This window comes from Acanthaster planci, linkage group LG03 (assembly GCF_054643075.1).
Source record: "Acanthaster planci isolate LZ-2023a linkage group LG03, COTS_SCS, whole genome shotgun sequence".
NCBI lineage: Eukaryota > Metazoa > Echinodermata > Asteroidea > Valvatida > Acanthasteridae > Acanthaster > Acanthaster planci.
In genome coordinates this window covers 7,584,137-7,604,538 of record NC_141779.1, presented here as the reverse complement: position 1 = coordinate 7,604,538, position 20,402 = coordinate 7,584,137, and the positions used below count along the sequence as shown (strand labels likewise).

The 20,402-nt window shown below is 39.4% G+C and overlaps 1 protein-coding gene across 3 annotated transcripts in view; it reads left to right on the top strand.

Moving 5' to 3' along the window:
* The first annotated feature begins 2,126 nt into the window (after window positions 1-2,126).
* Window positions 2,127-20,402, top strand: part of LOC147799597 (hyccin-like) — a 34,619-nt gene continuing 16,343 nt past the window's right edge. Inside the window, exons 1-6 of one of the 3 annotated variants that reach the window (XM_087134356.1) lie at window positions 2,128-2,340; window positions 11,299-11,470; window positions 13,819-13,939; window positions 14,471-14,572; window positions 15,108-15,236; window positions 19,336-19,380. In XM_087134356.1, the coding sequence (XP_086990482.1) occupies window positions 13,898-13,939; window positions 14,471-14,572; window positions 15,108-15,236; window positions 19,336-19,380 (318 nt within the window). In that variant the 5' untranslated portion in view covers window positions 2,128-2,340; window positions 11,299-11,470; window positions 13,819-13,897. Of the gene's footprint in view, window positions 2,341-11,298; window positions 11,471-13,818; window positions 13,940-14,470; window positions 14,573-15,107; window positions 15,237-15,277; window positions 15,311-19,335; window positions 19,381-20,402 lie in introns of those variants that run through there. The other 2 variants (XM_087134357.1, XM_087134358.1) reach the window with 2 other exon arrangements.

The window sequence follows — 20,402 nt, the reverse complement described above, 5'->3', positions numbered from 1 at the left end:
ATGAATGAAGGATGGCAGAGGTGCATTCAATTTCAAGCAAAAATGAATCTCAATACACTAAACCAGTGCAATATTAGGAAACTGAACACCGACTTTATACGACTGAATGCACCTCTTTAAAATAAAATTTTTCTTTGTTCAACAGAAACAGGGATTTGAATGTTTGTTCCATTTCGCTTGAAAACGAATGCTATTACTGATTCCTTTACACATTTTCCAAAATGGCAGTGGAAAACCTATACTTTTTCTGTTTTCCTTTTGACAGGATCTTGGAGAGAGTGTCATAAAAACATTTTGATACAAGTTTGGATTCCATCGGGCCCTGCAAAGCAAAGAGACACTGATTTAAAGGGTGTTCTTATTCCTCTGTGAGGAATAAACAGAGGCATTTTGAGATGTTTTGGGACTTTTTGTACATGTAATGCAGAGCAAACTGGGTTTTTTGTACACATAAATGAGTGTGGATTTTGACTGAAAAGCTTAAATCCATATTTTCATAAAATCTTTGTTCTTATTCATGCCTTATTTCAATGAAAATTAGATTTTGGCTTGTTCCCTATTTCAGAAAATGAGTTCCCAACTGAATAGCACCCTCACTCATTTATGCATGTCCCTACGTTCCTTCCTCCATGCTACAGGCATGGAGGTAGAAACAGTTGTTTTCCCAGAATAATATGGTCTTGCTCTGCTGAGTGGAACGTTGGTATTCCTCAGTCTTTTTCGATTTTGGGCGGGACGATCCCGTCCAAAATCGAAAACAAAATCAAAAAAGAGGAATAGGCCTACTACCAACCTACTAATAGGCCTTTTCCAATCATGTCATGGTGACCAACTTTCATGTAGACCCATAAACAGGGCCCGGCGTATGCTGCTAACTTCCCCCCATCCTCGCCTTTTGCTTGGGAAGAAAAATGCTGCCTGCATGCAGTTTGCGAAATTTCCCATCCCCAACGGACGAATTTTGGTCCGACTTCAGGGTGCAGCCCACTAATTCAAGTGAGAATTTCTGGCCAGCTCATTAGCATTAAAAGTGCCCCCCCAACAGTATCTTTTGAAAAAGGAGATTGTTTGGCCCCCAAAATGGTGAGATTGTGTAAATCGTTGCCGGGATGAACTCCCTGGGTCTTTGAGCTTTCATATGAGAGCAGAAGGGCTAAAAACTACGGTTAAAAAAATGGTCCTAAGTGCCCGAGAAAGTTGAGGGTTGCCACATGAAAAACTGGCTGCAATCAGACGTTGGAAAAATCACTTTTTGGGGGGTGATTTTGTTTTGTAAAAATGTAATTGGTTAACCCACAAAAAATTGAAAAGAAATTGAAAGATAAGTGACCAGACAAGAATTTAATTTGTGTTTCAGAAATCTCAGGGATGTTGGCGTGCATGCTATTGGGCCCTGATTAGTGCTGATTTTACACTGTTTTCAATGGAGCTTGAATTTTGAATTAGTAGACTGGACCCTTCAACAAAACTGACGGCTGTTTCGTGTCACGTCACAGAGAGCAAGCCGCGTGACATGTTCAACGATCGCCGTATTAAGGGTGCACTGAACTAATTGAAGCCCCATTGAAGACAATGTAAAATCGACCACGTTTGCAGCCCCGGTGCGGGCGACCGAAGTCCCTCAGGCCTCTCAAACAAAAAACAAAGTGTTCTGGGGTCATTCAGCTCTCAATTGATTTTCAATTTTTAGTAGGTTAACCAATGAAATTTTTAATTATCCACCCAAAACAAACTCACCTTCCAAAAAGTGAACGTTCCCAAGTCTGTCAGCGGCCATTTTTCAAATGACATCCCTCCACCTTTTCAGGCTCTTGGGACAATTTTTCAGTGGCATTTTTCTATGCTTCGCCCTGGGATGGGAGCCCTTGAATCTAGGGAGTTCATTCTGGGCCATTCTTTTACAATCCCACAAATTCTTGAGCCACACAATCTCCTCTTTTCCAAATAAACTGTAGGGGTACTTTTTGAGCGCCTCGGCCTGCCCAAGAATTTCCCTTGAATTGGGCAGTGCACCCTTAAATGATTAAGACTGGATAGGCGTTGAGTAATAGCTGCGACACAAAACAGCCTAACTTTCCACGATCGACAGGTACTCTTGCGGATCTGTACTAAATTCGTATGTACTGAAGTCTGAGTGCAAACTAGACAGGTTCTCCGTACGGGTTACCGTGACTTAAACATACAAAGGAGTCTGTGAAATGTGCAATTCGGGCTAAAATTCGTCCGGACGGGAAAAACGCTTACTGCAGGCGACATATTTTCCCATCCTCCAAACAAGTATTGAAGTAGGCCTAAAAGGAGAGTTGTCTGCAAATAGCAACCTAGGGTGTAGTTAGCAGCGTAAGTATTAAAGTAGTGAGCATACTGGTGCGATTTCAGCCCATAAGATCCAGCGGATGCATGTCTGATTATATCCCTGGACATCCTGGATAAACTTGATCGGAAGAAATCACTGTTTCAGTGTTAATCGGGACTGGGCCGTAGTATGTGTGACGAAGGAGTAGACTTGCAAGTTGCATGGTGATGTACATGTAGGTTATGGAGCTATATATGCCAATCACACATATGAAGCCAAACCACGGTTCACAACCATGCACAATGCATGACATCTTGATGCTCAACCAACCATAAAAACTTCATGTGTGAAATTAGGCTCCAATAACATTTGATTTGGGCTTTATTTTCCTTTAAAAAAAAAAACCTCCCTGCCCACAATTCCGACCCGTGATTCGAACCCACACCCCATGCATCACAAACTATTATGCCGTAACCGCTTGACTACCGCAATTCACACAAATTGATGGTGTTTTTACTGTTGATATAACAATGAAGGGCTGCAACGCAAGTCTAATACACATTGGGCATGTGCAATACAAACACAACCATCATGGTTTGGCTTCATACGTATGGTTGCATATATATCTCGGTTATGCCAGGATGCATGGTGTTCAATTACCTTTACTTAGCAACCTGTACCTATAATAAGGGAACAAATTCCACTTTTTCAAAACACTATCTAAAAAAAGTTGTTGGTGATATCCTCTCAATGAGTTCCATATCACAAATAAAGAGAACAGGGCATTTGGTTTTGAAGGAAACTTTGGAGTAAAACTGCAGCGTACATGACCAGATGACTGCCCCGAAGAGTGGTGAATGACAAATTAGCGAATGTAGTCTGGACCTGGATGGAGATTTGTTTTGATGAATCCAAAATGCCTGAGTCGGGTAACCAGGCGAGAAACAAAATGGCATGATTCGACTAAGCCGAGCAGTTGTCTTTTTCCAAACGCAGGTTAGAAATTTGTGGTTTTCTTGCTTAAGTATTGTCAAAACTTACCTAGACTAAGCCTATCAGGATTGAGTAATAGTACCTTACATGCCCTAAGGTGAAAATGTCAGTAAGTTTGATTAAGTGAACTTTGTTTCCTTATTATATTATAAGAACAGGGTGCTAAAGGTAATGAACTCCCTACCCCAGGTGGACTCCCTGACCGTTCTACGTTACGGAGGGAGTATAGGATATAAAGGGTGACAAATTGGGTGAAAAATTTTGTAACTGAAATTTTCAACACTTCTATGTTTTCCAAGGAGCCAATTTCATGTCTGTAACTCCTATGCGTCCTTATCTCCATAGGTGGTGGGATAAGAATTCAACACCACCAAAGGCAAAAACGGGAAAATGAAGTCTGAAGTAACATTAATTCTTGCCATTGTGGTACGCAGGTTCAGCCGTTCTCCAGTGCAGTAGTTTGTACTGTGTATGCGCACAACTACCTGATGCACGAGATTCCGAGCTGCGTACACGCACATCGAAACTACATGTTTTGACTGGAACCGAAACTGAAGTCTAACCGAATGCACTCGTTTCGAAAACAAATGTGGTTCTCAGCTTGAGTTCCATTAATCTCCATGCCGAGTACACATGACATCGGGCCGGGCAAGGCTGGGGCGTGGGTTGGTGACAGTTGGCCTAGTTACCTGCATGGAAGCTGAGTTTACTACAGCCATTACGGGAAAGCTAAAATTCATGATTTGTACAAAACTTGGCCATTTTTTAGCATGTATTATGTGTTAACAGGTGGACTTAAAATTGACAAAAGGTGTCCACAAAATTCAATAGAAGTTAAGGGACTCCCGGCAGTTCCGTGTCAAGGGGAGAGGGTATTATCCAGCAAGGCTTTGGCGCATTTCTGTTGCTAGCAATTTACTCATATTTGTCCCATTTTAAAAGTTACACCAAATATATTTCTTTTAGAGATGGAGAACTTTTCCAGAACACACTGGCACAGATAAAGGAACCTTTTAGGGGTAACCAATAGCTTAATAGGGGGTTAATTGGTCAGTCTGAAGCCCCCGATATGACAAAAATGGTAAGTTCTGCAATTTTCTGATATCGGCAGATGAGTTAAAACCGGGTACCAGTCACGGCCTCCGTGCAACAGGTGTGCAATAGACCTTCACTGGAAATCGCGCACACCCAGTGCATGCACGCAGCTCGGATCCCTGTATGTGGGTGCACTTTACAACTCAAGAACGGATGAATTACGTCCACAAATTTAATGTGTTCTCTCACTTATTTTCCTCGATTTTGCAGTCCATGGTTTGTTCTGAAATTCCTACCCCCCCTGGTGGATAGATAAGGTCAGGAAGAACTTGTAAACATGAAAAATTAGTTTCTTCAGCAAGGTAAACCAAGAACAAACTAGAACTAAGTTTGTGGTCGTTTTGTACAGAAGTCTTAGAACCTGGACGTCAGTCGTAATGAAATGAAGACAACATCCAACCTGGGCTAATGAACTCCCGCGGGCCCTTTTTATGGGTCTTACGTGTACATGAAGTGTAACATTAGCAGATAGGCTAACGTTAGTTCATGGAGTGAAGCCAGGGTTGCGTTCCACACAAGCAAACAATGTAAACGTTGCATATTTTACGCACACATTTTCAAACTGGAACGTGTTTGGTGTCAAGTACATGTATAGGCAGTGTTAGCAAACTTTGGCAAACGCTCTAGAATAGTAGAAGAGGTGTTAAGCCTAGTGAAGGTTAGCAGACTTTTAAAATAGATGGAAGCTGAGGACTAAAGTGATGGTTATAACTCTTCAATCGGGCCTGAAACTCAACCTGAAAGGACGAAAGTGTGGCAAATCGAAGGAAAGCAACGAACTATAATTCAGCTTGATTTTAAAATGTTTATGGTCCGAGTTTGTAAATAAAATGGCCCCTAATATGATTTCCTTAGCAGATGGCATTTTCCCCTGCACAACTCACACATAATCCAGCAATCTTCACTCTCAACTTCCTCTGAACTCATTGACTTAAACTAATTTCCCAATCATATCAGAAACCAAATCAGGAACATTATGACAGTCGTCGAGTTGGCCTGTAATAAATTCTTCAAAATTCTGGCAACACCAAGTAAGATTAACGCTGCTGTCTTCTGCCATGTGAACAAACTGCAGCGTACATGTATGTACGTGTACAGCATTTGGCACATTCCAGTCCATACTGGTAGCATGATGCACAGCATTCAAACGTTTGCTCAAATGCTAGCGTAAGTTGAACGCACCCCTCGTTTCCATATAATGTAAGAAATGCAAAGAGCAAGGTAATCAAGACTACAATGCAAGCATATACATGTAGGGACCTAGTCCATGGGCCAGAGGCCAATATTGGTACCACCTTTGGTAGCAAAATCTAATAACACATTTTTGGAAGGTTTATACTTGTACATGTCTGGTGATGCTTAATTGATGTGATAGCAATCCCAGGTTGGTAGCTTTTTGGTAGTAAATGCCCACTTTTTCCTTAGCACTTGGATAAGAATACAGTTTGTGTCCTATACAAAGCACACCAAACTCAATTTATGGTTCAATATAGTGTTGGTTGAAGTCTGTGGTAATTATTGAAACATTTTGAAAAATACCACTATAGTACCTTGTATCTGAGCATCATTGTGGCCGACGGGCCGGCCTGTGCTTCATACAATGTAGGCCTATGCAGTATTCATGATACTGGGTGGTGTCTTGAATGCATAGGTTTTTGTAGCCCCTACATGTATCTCAAGCACACTTTCAGAATATTTAGATAGAATACAATGCTAAATGATACAATTATTTGACACGACAACTTTTAGGGTGTGGAATAATTTATATTAATATGTCATTAATCTGGACATTTAAATAAATAAATAAATAATAATTAAATTTATATTGCACTTTCTCCGGGACACCCCTACTCATAAGCGCATTACATAGTTAAAATAGTAATTAAAATTAATATAAAAAGACCAGCACAAAATAAACTAAAAAATTAAGAAAAACTAGAATGAAACAACTAAAGTATCATTAGTTGTATTTACCGTAAATATTTAACTGAAAGAACTCATAACTAAATCTGTAAATACATAGCAAGGAATCTGCACAGTATAAATAAAAAACACATACCAGATTATCAAATTAAGATAGTATACACCACACAGCAGTAGCTCCTTCCGCAGAAGTTACACGAACATGTAAAAACAATACAAGGACTAAGAATTACCAAATGCTTGATTAAAAAGGAAAGTTTTAAGTTTAGTTTTAAAAGAATACAATGAGTGGTCAAATCTCATGTCCTAGGGCAAGGCATTCCACAACCTACATGTACAGTAGGTGCTGCTGAGATGAAAGCGTACTGGCGCAGTCTCCAAAAGGGGACCGCATTTTCTCATACATGCATATACTGTAGCAACTTTCATGGGCCCACGCCTTTCACAAATTCACGTCAATAGTCATTACAAAATTCACTTTCATGTTAGCAGTTGCAAATGGGGTTAAATTAATTTTATTTCTGCATATGGGCTGTCTGTCCACTCCATTTGCCATTTTTGTCGTTGCCATCAGAATCATGTACATGTAGTTCATCCTCAGCATTGTGTTTCTTACACATTTCTGCACATCTTTCTGGTTTGTGCACATTTTGGGTTTACACATACATGTAAGTTAAGCAAACGGTTTACAGTAGCACCAAGCAAAAAATCTCTTTTGTATTAAATTACCAGTATGTGTGGTTCTGAAGAGAACCAGAGGGTTATTGGTACTCAACGTTTCAGGCAGTGTACGGTATCTCTGTTCGTGGTCAGTGGTGAAGCGATTTATATGGTGTCCAGAGAAGGTGAGTTGTGTAGACAATGCTACATGTAACTCGGGATCTAACCCAGGTGTACTCCAGCAGATCATGACAGAGAATAGTACAGAGGAAGGCCCATTGGGTGGAACATGTCCTAGGGTATTGGAGACCTGTCGGACTGGAGTGTGAGGATGGGTCACCAACTGTCACTGATGTTGAAACTGGTGTCTTAGGGAACTGTGATATGATCAAGGATTTTGATTGCTTCCCTGATGAGGCGAGGGTACAAATATTCAATGCTGGTGATGAGTTCAGCTTGGCTCCAGTTGACCTGGTGTCTTTGGTGTGGAAGTACTTGATGATGGAAGACTCTTTGAGCTCTCCTTTCCTACACAGGGCCTTGTGTCCATTGCATCTGGTAGGGAGGTCGCTGCCAGTCTCTCTGAGGCATCTGTCACATAGGCAGAGGATCTTGAACACTCCTGGCTTGTGCTGAGGCCTTGTGTGAGGTCAGGAGATTCTGCATCTTCAAGGGGCTGTACGGGACAATTGAATGCATACATATATCATGCTAGTAGAAGATTTGCTGGATGTAATTGGAAATACTGCCTAGAGCAGGTTTGACACTATGCTGTTACCTGGGTTATTTTAGGGTTATTGAAAAATTTAACCCAGAGATTACTTGAGTAATTGGGAGTGCTCACACTTCACTTCTCAGGGTTAGAAATTCGCCAGGTTAACTGCCTCAAAATGCAACTTTGTTTGTTTCATCAAATAGATACGACGGTGCATTATTTTCATATGTACTTCATATAAAGGTCAGTAACTTGTCTTTCTGAGTTAAATTCTTATATACTATTTGGAAGGCACTAGTCTTGACCTCATGCTGGGCGTGTGAACATACATGGCTTCATCAGCATAAGTTTTTTTAACATGTACACATCTGGACACATCAACACTTCTATTTCATTATCTATGGCGAAACAGGCAAAACCAAGAAGAAGTACAGTGTATAATCAACACTAGGGGGTTCCAATTTCATAACAGGTGCCATTTTTCTACAATGATGTAGTGTAGAATCATGTGCACCTGATTGTGTGAACATTACCCGGGTTGGCATGAAAGTGGGTAAGCTAAATTGCGGGTTGAAGTTTTGCAGTGTAAAACGGATTCTCAAGGTTAGTTCCTACCTGGTATGAACCACTACCCAGGTAATTTACCCGGGTAAGTTCAGACTAGTGTGAAAAGGACTTTTGTAGGGGAGGGTAAAGCCGGTTTCACACTTGTTTGGCTTTTCCCGTGTAATTTATTCACCCGGGTATTTGTTCATATCCAGGTATAAACTTACCTGGAGAATTGTTTCACCCTTCCAAACTTCACCCAGGATATTTAGCGTACCCACTTTCATGCAGACCTGGGTAATTGTAACCATGTTCACATTTCAATCGGGGCAACCCGGAGATAATAATAATAAATAATATGTACACTGTGCAGCCGATGTGTATGTACATGTAATTTAAGCACAGACACGTACATGTACCCGTGACATGTCACGCATGCAGCATGAGGTCACAACTTGTGCCTTGCAAATAATAATGGTGTTCGTATATCAAAAAGACTAGTTACTAGTTAATTAGACTGGTGTCCTCTGTATGAAATAAAAGTATGAATACGATGAGATACCAGCCACAATGGACATTGGCAGTGCCTGCCTGAGGCTGTGGAGCTGAGGACAGTGCTGGTTGTGCATGCGCCATCCTATCTATTCGATGAGAAAATCCGCATTGAAGGAAACCTGGCGAGCATGCATACTACCAAAGTAACCTGGAGAATTGTCTCAAGGCCGCCGTTAACCCTGTGGTTGATGGCTTAACCCACCTCGCGAGTAGGGTTAAAAATACCCATTTTAAGTGGGGTTTCGAGGCAGTTAACCCTGAGAATTTCTAACCCCGAGAAGGGCAGTGTGAACACTCTGAATTACCCGGGTATTCTCAAGGTTATTTTTTTCAATTACTCCGAGAAAACCCGGGTAGAATTGTAATGTGAAACCTACGTAATAGAACAAGGGGCCCTAACTAGTTGTCTTTGAGTTTAGGTGATTCTTCTGCCAGAGGTGGATCTTGGGTCTTGCGTCTTGATTTGATTTGTATCCATTCTGATACAGCGCTGTGCTAATGTGATTTATATCGTGGGTGAGATGTTCCTTGTGGTAGACCTATGCTCGATGAACAAGGGCCCAGCCATGCCAGTTGACATAAGTTTTGCCCATTTTCTTCGTAATGCTTAAATATTACATCCTTGTGATCAATTAAACAGCTGACCATCAATGAAATGCATGAAACTTGAATATGGGTTTGGCATCATGAGGTCAATCTAAAAGGGTATTTTCCACAAAAAATCACAAAGTTTAGAATGCTATTTTGTTTATTTTTGAGTGGAATGACATCATGCACGGTGTCCTTCTGTTCATATCTACATCACAAACGACCCTATTGAAACCAGACTTACATGTAACTTGGACTAACGTTTGTGACCGTATAGTCGCGAGGTCCCTACATGTACATGTACTTTCGCCACCTACTTTTTGTCAAGCCTCACTGGTTTTCACAGTAAGTGGGGAAAAAAGGGACCTGGCAACTACATGTATACCGTCACGGACATTAGCTTTACTGTGTGGAGCATTAGTAGGCCTAGGCCTACTCCTCTTTTTCAAAGTTTGACCAATCCAACACAGAATTTGAAAAAAAGAGTACTAACACTCCACTCAGTAGAGCTACGTGTACCTGGACTCTACAAATCACCTTATTTAACATTTGGACATTTTGGAGTCCAAGTACATGTACATGTACCTTCCATATGCTTTCTTTTCCATTAATTCATTTCACTCATAAAAGCTTTAACCCCGGGTCAATTATTCCCCAAAACAGTCCTAAAACTGTCCAATGCTCCCACTTTCAGTGGGAATCAAAGATTATAATGAAAGTGGTTTATTTCCTCATGTACAGTATTAAAGAGAAATTTTCCATTGAAATCAGAAATGGTTCCTGACTGATATAAACCTGACAATGTTCGGTAGCTGTGTACATGGAATGCCAAGGCGAAATTAATTCAAAACCCTCACTGAAGTCCGATACAAAAAGAAAATCAAGACTAATCTATTTTGCTGCAAGACACAATGAAATTTATGAAAGACTAAAATTTGTCATGCGAGACGCAACATTTTAATGCAAGGTTTAATTTTTCATGCATTACATTTTCTCATGGAAGATGCAAAACGTTCAGGAAAAATTGAAATTTCGCGCAAGACTCAGAGTTTCATGCGAGAGTATTTTTCTCATGGAAGATCAACATTTTTCAGCAATATTAAATTTTTTATGCAAGATTGAAATGAAAAGTACGAATTGAACAACTTTGCCAAATTTGACAGTCATTGCTGAATTTAAATGTTTCTCGTCGTCAAATTCGACTACTATAACTTTTAACCAAAAAATGAGAAAAATACGCAAATGATGGATTTATTAATGTCAATATTCATTTTCAATTCTTGACTTGTTAAACTCAAGTGTCTGTATGCGTAAATATAAAATGTCCATTTTGGAGGAACTTTTGTGACTTTTCAAGAAGTCCAACCGAGACATTATCTTGACCACACCACTTTTGTGGACGTCGCCGACATCATTGGGCACGTGGCCAGCCCCGGTGCACATGGTGCATGATGTTCTGTGTGGTGCTGGCTGCTGCTAACCTTCGAGGAAAAGCCACTGTTTTTAGAAGACTAAAGGCACCTTTCCATATGTGCATCAACATTTGTGCCAAGTGCTATGTACCTGTCACGGTTGAATGCAATGCGCATGATGTTCTGTTAATGGAGTTGATTTTTGTGTCTGTGAAAATGAAATGCATGAACGTATCGTATACGCAACGCAACCAAAAACGTACATGCTGGTATGGAAAGGTGCCATAAAGATGTGTTATTGTAGCCAGGAAGTTAGTGGTTTTTGTTTTCTGATTAATTCAGTGTTTTCATTTCACCGAAAATATGTATGTAATTTTTATTCCTATAAATATCGTAATTCACCATGTATTTCATTTTCCATTTTCTGCTTTATCAATCCCTCTGAGCATGTTTGTGTCATTCCTCAATGCTTTGGGTTTGCTGTCTATGTTTTCCTTTCTTTATGTTTAAAACAGATCCGCACCCCTTCTGCAGTGACTTGGAAAACCATGTAGGTCTGCAGAAATTGTTTACCATGAACCTAGTCAGTAACAATCTACAATCAGCAGAACAGCATGCAGAGTGACTTTGAGCTTGGCCGATGAGTATTTCTAATTTCAGCAGAAAATTTCTCTTTTTATCCCATATGTGAGTAAACTTTACCACCTTCATTGTTATCTTTGATTCCCTCAGAATCCCAAAGACAGTTTCAGGACTGTTTTGGGGATGAATTTGGAGGATTTTGACTCTGGGTACAAGCTATTTTGAGGAAAGTACTTGGACTCTACTATTGCCTGACCATGTCCAAATGTTTTAAAAGCCAATTTGTAGTGTCCATGTTACTCAGACTTACTTGCTGAACTCCACAAGTCATTACTTTGTCATGTCCGTGTGACTTGGAGAGTATGACTTTTTATAGGTTCGTAATGCTGTAGGCTTTTGAGTGCAGCCCAGTCATGCCAGTTATGTCAAATCATGGTTCATAAAAAAAAAACTTTCTTAATCAAATTTTGCCAAAAAAGCAGTCGATACTAGGCCTAATCCATATCTATTTAAATCCAATGACCTACATGTACGTGTAAGGGTTCCAGATCATGTAACCAACTATGTTGGGCAAAATTTATAGCTTTTACTCACCATCCTCACAATCTCCAGATGAAAAATGACCCAACCACATCCCACATTTCACGTGTCTTACACACTGTGTATGCGTCGGGTTGATGGTATATACATGTACATGTATCAGCTCAACCACTCTGGGAAGCAGGGGATGCCCCTCCTTTACTACTGTAAACAAACAGGTTCACGTATTAAAATTGGATTATCACAACATATTACACAGGACTATTCCTTCCCTATTCAGCCTTAGAGTACAGTGCACATTCTCCAAGAAAGACACACCAAGGACTGTCACAAAGTGAAAATAACATTCCCTTCCCACCTCTTGAATACGAAGTTGCAATGACAACCAGTATGTTGTCACTGAACCAGACTAAAATTTGTCATTGTAAGAATTTCTTGGTCCAAAAACAGCTACTGTGTAGGTGCCTGGCAAAAGTACCATTTTATTTGCAGGTGCCAGGTAAATGTAACGTCCATGACAGTATAGTCACCAGGTCACTTTACCACTTACTGTGAAAATCAATGAGACCTGACAAAAGGTGGCAAAATTAGAGACCTGCTGACTACATGTACCATGTGAGCCCCGTGAAGGGCCACAAGAGGAAACAGGAGGTGCCTTTGGTCATCACTGCTCTTTCCAGGTTCACAAACAACTGACATGTATGAAATGCAAGCATTATGAGTGCGTCACTACCAACAAAATGAACACTCCTGACCCACATGGCTCTTTTGGGTGATTCTTAATTTTTACTTTCCTGCAAAATCTGACAGTAAATGTCTTGGTGGTTTGAGTTTTAAGAAATTAGTTTCTTTTGCCATACGTGTATTATCGTCACATATATGTACATGTATACATGCATGCATCATATTGATGGCAAAACAGTGTAGCTTTAGGTTTACTTAAGTTGTTTTGTTATGGAGACTTATGGGTACATGTACCCAAGTTCTTTTGCTATAAAGAATTGAAGACACAAACAACATAAGGACTGCAGTGTACTTACAGCAGTTATAATAGCAACATTGATGTTCATAGCTTGACATGGACGTAGAGTGTTTTGCAATCAAAGAAATAAAGTAAAGACTTTTAAACAGTGTGAGATGGGTGGTGCTAAAACGTTACAGTTGGTCCCAAGTAAATTTTGCAAGATGGCCGAGACCATGAATGCTGCGAGATTTAACCAATACCAAAATGTGAATGATGACTTCACAAAATGGGTTGACTGCAGTCATTTGAGTGAAACTGTAATTGCATGTCTACATTGCCCCGAAGCAGTTGACCAGTGGTTGGATATTACCTCCCCACACATACCCTATTTAAAAAATTTCACAGGACTTATAATTTAAGTATTGATATCTTACACTTGCTGTTACGTGCCTGAATATTTTTGCTTTGAGTTTCTTGAAGAGTTCCACATCCAGCCTCTATAATTGTGAAGTTTCATTAACACCAAGTTTGACAAGGGCTGGAGTTGGCACTCTTGCTGTTCCCCTAGGGTTCTGAACAAGACACTTGTTTTCTAACTTTTTTGTGTTTATGAAACATAAAAATTGTGTGAGGCCAGACACAGAACTCTTTCTATTAAAGTGTCTTCAATGTAATTTTGTTTTTATAATTTGGGACAACCTGTCCTCTTTTCATGCCCAAAATGGTATGACTACACAGTTTCTTGTTAGGCTTCCCCAAAATGATTAAATAACATGACAGTGTTGGAACACAACTGATTCTGTAAAGTATTGACATACATGTATGAAATACATACTGCAAGAAGTAAAAAAGGTGAAACAACAAGCAGTAGTATGTAATGATTTCTAGTTATACTGTCTAGTATTCAATTGACATGTAAATTGCTTTACTCCTGACTGTCTGACTGTAGATTTTGAGGTCTGTCATTCCTGTCAGAAAATTGAAAGGCAGTGGAAAGTGTACCATCAGTGATGAACTGAGGATTAATAATGGCAGAGAAAAAAGTGCAAAACTGGCTAACCGAGTATAAGGTATGTGATGTAACTTGGAAATGTCTACACATACTAGCCGTTCGTTATAGAATCTATCAATTGTCTTCAAGTAGCAGATTGATTTGTATTTAAGGTAAAATGGGTAATGAAGTACACATTTACATAGTCTTTCTCTTGTTAACTTAAACAATGTCACATTGTATATGTACATGTGTCACTTTGAAATTTCTGTTTTTATATTTGCTTGTAAATGAACACAAATAGTCACAAATTAAATTCTGGTTGCAGTTGATAGATCCATGGTTCAACCAAGATTCCTGCTCTAAGTATTGAAGTATTTTGCAAGTTTTGTCAAAATTTTAAGCATGCCTATTTTTAAATATTACTAAATCTCAACCTTAGTAAAGATTGTATGCATGCAAGTGTCAGTTACGTACAAGTGTAGGAAACTGTACGTACATGAAGCTGAATTCTTGGCTACCTGAATATGCGCAGTAATTCAGTGCCAGGATATTGACTCTGCACATTTTTTCAACGTTCATGCATTTATAATGTGTATTTGGTTTTTAGTTCATAGATGGAACAGATGTAGCAACTTTTTGTGGAAAGATTAAAAATGATGTACAGCTCATCAAATCAATTTATGAAATTCTTCAAGAGCCTCACTCCAGTGTAAGTATGCTAAGACTAACTCCCAAAGCTTTTAACCAGAAACTTTTCTGATCAAAATGTAATGTGAGTTTGTGAGTGGGCACACATAATAAAATTTATGATATCAGTTGAAGGCAAATTCTATAGGGTTTCTGGGTCAGGAAGATATAGGAAGGGATAAGTAACAGAAGAACTATGAACCTCAACTTACATGTACAAGGCAGATTTTATGGGTTAGCCCATGCAACAAATGATGCCAAGTATACCAACTCTTCATGGAACCAGTGTCTACAAATACAAGTACATGTACATTTTCAATACATGTATTTGCACATATATACATGTCTACATGAATTATGAAGTTGAAGTTACTGAAGAGAATTTTTTGTACAAAAACTCTGTTTGTTATTTGTTTCATCATTACCATGTCTTTGGATGTTAAAGTTCATACTTCTTGTTTGTGTACACGCACATGTACATGTATGCTTCTACATGTCAAAGCAAGAAAGAACACACATTTTAAGGTTCATGTTCATATTCTTGATTTCACTTTTAGCTGCAGGAACCAGTATGCGGCCAGTTGTATGAATTTTACCGCTCTGGACACTTTGAGCTGAAGCGCTTTTGCTTGCAGTTTGTTCCAGCTGTGATATGGATTTACTTGCGTGGACTAGCACTACACAAGGTTGGATCATATTAGTTAAATTGCAACTAAATTGACCAGCCGAGATCTGGCCCTGGATGAATTCAGGCTTGATTGTGAGGACCAAGGTTGAGTTACATTATATAATAATGTTACAGCATGTATGAGATGCGGGTCATCTGCCATTCACAGGCATTGATACATGTACATCTACGTGTATGTTATCATTTCCTCTGCTCATCAGGCTCACAACGTCCGAACATTTCTCAAACCTCAGCTCCCTGGGGAGTATACAGTCCAGTGTTGCCATTTGAGGCTTACATTGTTATGATATTGTATATTCATAAACACCTCAGACCATTTCCCTATTCAACAATGCACAACATGACTGTGTATTAACACTTGATAATGCCTGCTGTAAAGATTTGATAATGCCCGTTGCGTAAAAATGCTCTGGCGCCTGGATACGATACTAGGCCTATGCTGGTTACCGGGGTACCCACCTGTCACTATCAATCCCGGTTCCATTTTTTCAGGCTGGGTACCGGTAAAAAAGAAGGGAAAAAAAGTAAATGACCGAAATGACTTTTGTGCTGAAGTGGTAGTGCTTACTGTGTGAGTTCAGTAACAGTATTTTTGTATGAAACAAAATTGAAAAAAAAATATTTTATGGTGGGATTGATGTCGTAGCGAGAATGGACCTGTGTAATATACACGTAGCAGCGGTACTACACATGCTGTAAGTGGCGATCATGCACAAATTGTGTTGTTGATCAGCCTCATATTATTTGATCGTAACCAAAGCACTGAATGTGCTACATAAACACAAGGAGTCAGAGAACCAGCTTAGTTTTTGATACCAAGAAATGTACCGTCATTGTTGTCACTTTTGATTTCAAAATTACTTTTAAATTAAAGCAAAATAGATTTCCTCAGTGATTCAGTGGAACTGTGGATTCTGAATCAAACAAAAAAGCAGGAAGGATGTTTTGTGCACTTAAGCCTTTCAGATCTAAGTGTTTCTTTCTTTTGAAAAAAGGGAAATATTGACCAATTATAATATAGTCACCCAGTCAAATGTATCCTTGTTGAAGTACTTATACAGTGCAACTTGAACCTCAGGGGAATGGAGTTATTCTAAAATTTCTTTCAATTAAAAGAGACCACTTTATCGTACTACCTTCGTGCAGCAAAACTTTTGTAATAGTCTTGTTTACAACGTGAAGCGCTGCACATTAGTCCTGTTTTTCACTTGGATTTTTGTCACATGACCTTTCCTTTTGCAGTCACATGGCCACTACAGTGTCAGCAATTGGACTGTCTGAAGGGGACTACAGTTGGGCCCGTTGTAGCAATCAGGCTAGCTTCAGTGGCTTAAAAGGCCAGGATTTGTTGCAGTTTCAGATAACGTTGGTTTATGCAGCGTGCATTGTCCCAGTGAGAAAAGAAATGCGCTTGGCAGTGATGACTCTTGACCCTAGACTTACGAATCTTTCAATGGCATTTGAAGCATTTTGGTGGCGGTTCTTTTTATTCAAAAACTTCAAAATAAGGGGATATGAGGGTGTGGGCATTGTTCTGGTTACGGTGGTAATTTTGTACTTAAAAGCCTGTTAACCCATGACATCCATATTCCGTAGCACTGATCTGGTCCGCACATACGTTCTAGTCCATCTGTGCATGTGTATTCCACATGTATGTGGTCGTGCAGCATCTGGGACATTTCCTTTGTGCAGTAGCTGGTGTGACATGTAGGTGGTTTGCAGATCTCTCGCATGTTTTGATGTTCATGAACAGTTTTGGTTTTTTCTGTTTCATATACTTACAAAAAGAAGACTTTGCAAATTGAGGTAACAGTTTCATTTGATAGGTAGGAGAGATTTACCCTGACACTTAGAATGATGTGCTGCTTCTTTCCTATGTACGAAAAAGAACCCTGTTTCGAGCACATGGTCCAATGCAATGGTATTTCTAATTAATTTTTCTTTTTTACGGGTACCCAGGTTGACAAAAAATGGGTACCCAGTTCCAAAAATAGCCGTAAATCCACACCCTGATACAAGACAGTTTAATCCATCCCCATGGCCAAGAGTCTTTGTGCAACGCAGTATGCAGAATGCACCACACGTGCACCAAGTCCATATTTGGAGATTCTTGGACAACTTGAGCAAGGAATATACCATGAAATGAACGACGGTGTTCTGGAAAATGAAAGTAAAATTTCTAGAACAAAATCATTGAAATTCTGTCATATATTGACTTCTTTTGACTCTCTGACAAAAAATGGTATCTATGAATGGGAATAATTATTTGTTTGGCCGTTTAAGATCGGCCAAGCACATATTATTCCCACATTTCCATAAATAAGAACATTTTGCTCTACCTTGGGGGATAGCCCTACAAACTTGTGAATGGATGAATTACTTTTACAAGTGTGACACAACTTAACATTTCTGAGTATACTTTCCTTGGTTTTGCCATCCATAGTTGTTTCTTGAATTCCATAATGCCCCATTCTCGGTGATAAGTACACAAAGAAAATTTACATTGTACACATTGAATTGGTTTCTTCAACAAGTATGCCGATGATACCATGGTAATGTTTGATGGCATGATCCCTGAAAATACTGGATCTAATGTGGTGCATGGTCTTGAGTTACATGTAGTTAAGTGGAGGTTGATGGTCCATAAACTTACGCTTAATGTTGGTAAAACTAAATTCATGATTTTTGGTTTCCACCCTGGGTTACCTACATACATGTTCAGATTTAATTAAATGGGAAGTCAATCGAGAGAGTTCATTCATACAAGTATCTCGGGAATATCCTGGTTGAGCATCTGTCTTGGTTCGATCACATTGATGCTGATACTAAGAAAATCTCCATGAGGATGGGATTTCTACAACGATCCACTAAACCCTGCCTTCATAAACCAATGTTTAAAACCATAAGCAGTGCCATGATGTGATCTTGCCTTGATGCAACTATTGTGACATTGCCTGAATGGGATGTGCACATTCCTATGCCGACAAGCTGCTCAAACTACACAACCATCTTGCCAGATGCTCACGTTTCAAACTGTTTTTAGCAGTGACTCAAAGTTTTCTTGAACTTTATGAAATAGTTCACACAGTTTCTACTTGGGCTTTAAAAGTGGTGGTTACTTTTTTTCTATTTCCTTGTTGGTGGGCAGGTGAGTTCAGTAATGACACATGGCAGTGCTGTTTACAGCATATATTGTACATGTACTGAACTTTAACTACAGGCTTCTATGGTGTTTCTAGAACTCATGAAAGAAGTATTTCTGACAGGTGTAATATGGTGTTTGTTGAGCAACATTGGGGGGTACAATTAGCAAAGGTTTGCAGCTGCTTGTATTGATCAAAGAAAGCATTGTAATTGTTCATATTCCCACTGAAAAGACATGTAGTGCCAGGTTTTGCAGCATTTAATCATCATTTACAAACTTGCAAGTATTTAAGTGCAACACGTGTATCTGGAAGGAATGCATGCCAGAAGAGTGAGATATTTTGAGACTTGAAGGTGAAAAATTAAGTCCCCATGTACCAGTACATATTGGATGCAATTGTATGGGTAGAGTACATCATGGCAGATCCTGCATACATGTACAATGGCAGTTCACATTCCTGAGCATGAGTGTTTTTCCTGGTTAACAATAAGTTAACCATAGATACATGTAAGATGGTAAACAATACATTAACCCTCCTTTTGTTGTAACCATCAAAAACAGTCAAAAATTCCTTCCACTTGATTCCCCCCAGTATACAGACACATACATGTATAGGAAATTTGACTGGTTTTGACTGATAGGACAACTGTGTCAAGAATGTGTCTTTGCATAGGAGGGTTAACTATGGTTGACCATCCTTCTGCATCATTTTGTGTACATGCATTTCAAAGTCTCTGTTAATTGAAAGTAAGTTAGTATTAAAGGTCAAATTCATGTTTATTTCCTACATATACATGTAAGGTACAGTCCATCATTTGCTGGTATCCAAAACAGTTACTGAAAAATTTATTATTTGAAAGCATACTTGGTTGAAAAATGCTTATATGACTAAAACACCCTGTGAAATGATTCTTTGTGGCAATGTCTTTTTTTTTCTTCTTTTTCTTCCCAGAATTACGGTAGAGCTGAGAGTCTCTTGCTTGGTATCTATAACATGGTAAGCAACTTGTCAATCATTCACATTGCAGTAAGAGGTACAAGTAGATGTAAAAAATGAACATGTAGACAAGCATTTCAGGTGCAGTCCTAAGGCGAACTTCACAGAAATCATCCTCACAAATATCCTGGACTTTTGGCTGCCTGTAAAGCAGCAAGCTCCCTTTCAACCACCAGCTAAAGCCAACTTGGTGTCGTCAATTTTATGATGCATTATGACACGCAATGTCTTAAAGTATAGATAGCATGTAACATGAGATGGGAGCTTAAAGTTATTTTAAGGGATTTGCAGTAAGGCCACATGAAAAAATAGATGATGATTGTCCCTGCCGGCCCCTAAGAAATACACCTGTCCCAATTCATTCATTTGTTATTTATTTATTTTAAAAAAAGGAAAAAAAGACCTTTTGGACGATCCCACCATCTACACGTACAAGTGCAGATTGTGTGGCAAGATCAAGCCAATGGGAACGAGGTTGACATTCAACAAACTGTTAGCGTGTTTGTGTGAGCCGCATTCGAATTATTGGCTTCCATTGCGGCCAAATACATAAACCTATGAAAAATAGAGCAGCTGGTAAGGCAGCAACCACCACAGCTTTGTACATTGCAGTCGTAGCCACAGTATGTAATTTGGATGTGTCCTCAACCCTTGCTGCATCCTGGGTCATTATTTAATAGTGGAGGCCATTCCTAGATACAAATTCCACTTCACAGAGCTACAGTACTGAGACCCTCTCTGAGAAAATCCTCCTATTTTCGCCTTGCTGTACAACCCCTGTTTCCTTTTGTGATGAATGACTTGCCTGTGTAAAACCCTTTCATGAAGGAGATAAATAAAACTCATTTAATTGAGGAAACTGCTCTTTATTAAATATTTTCCACTTTATAGTCCTCACTTTTAAAAGCAGCAATGGGAATGTGGAAGCGTGAGTAGAGCCACATGCCACCGAACAATGAGCCTTTTCACTGCGTAGATCAAAGCGTGCAGAGCACGCAGGGCCACAAACCGAGAATTTGCGG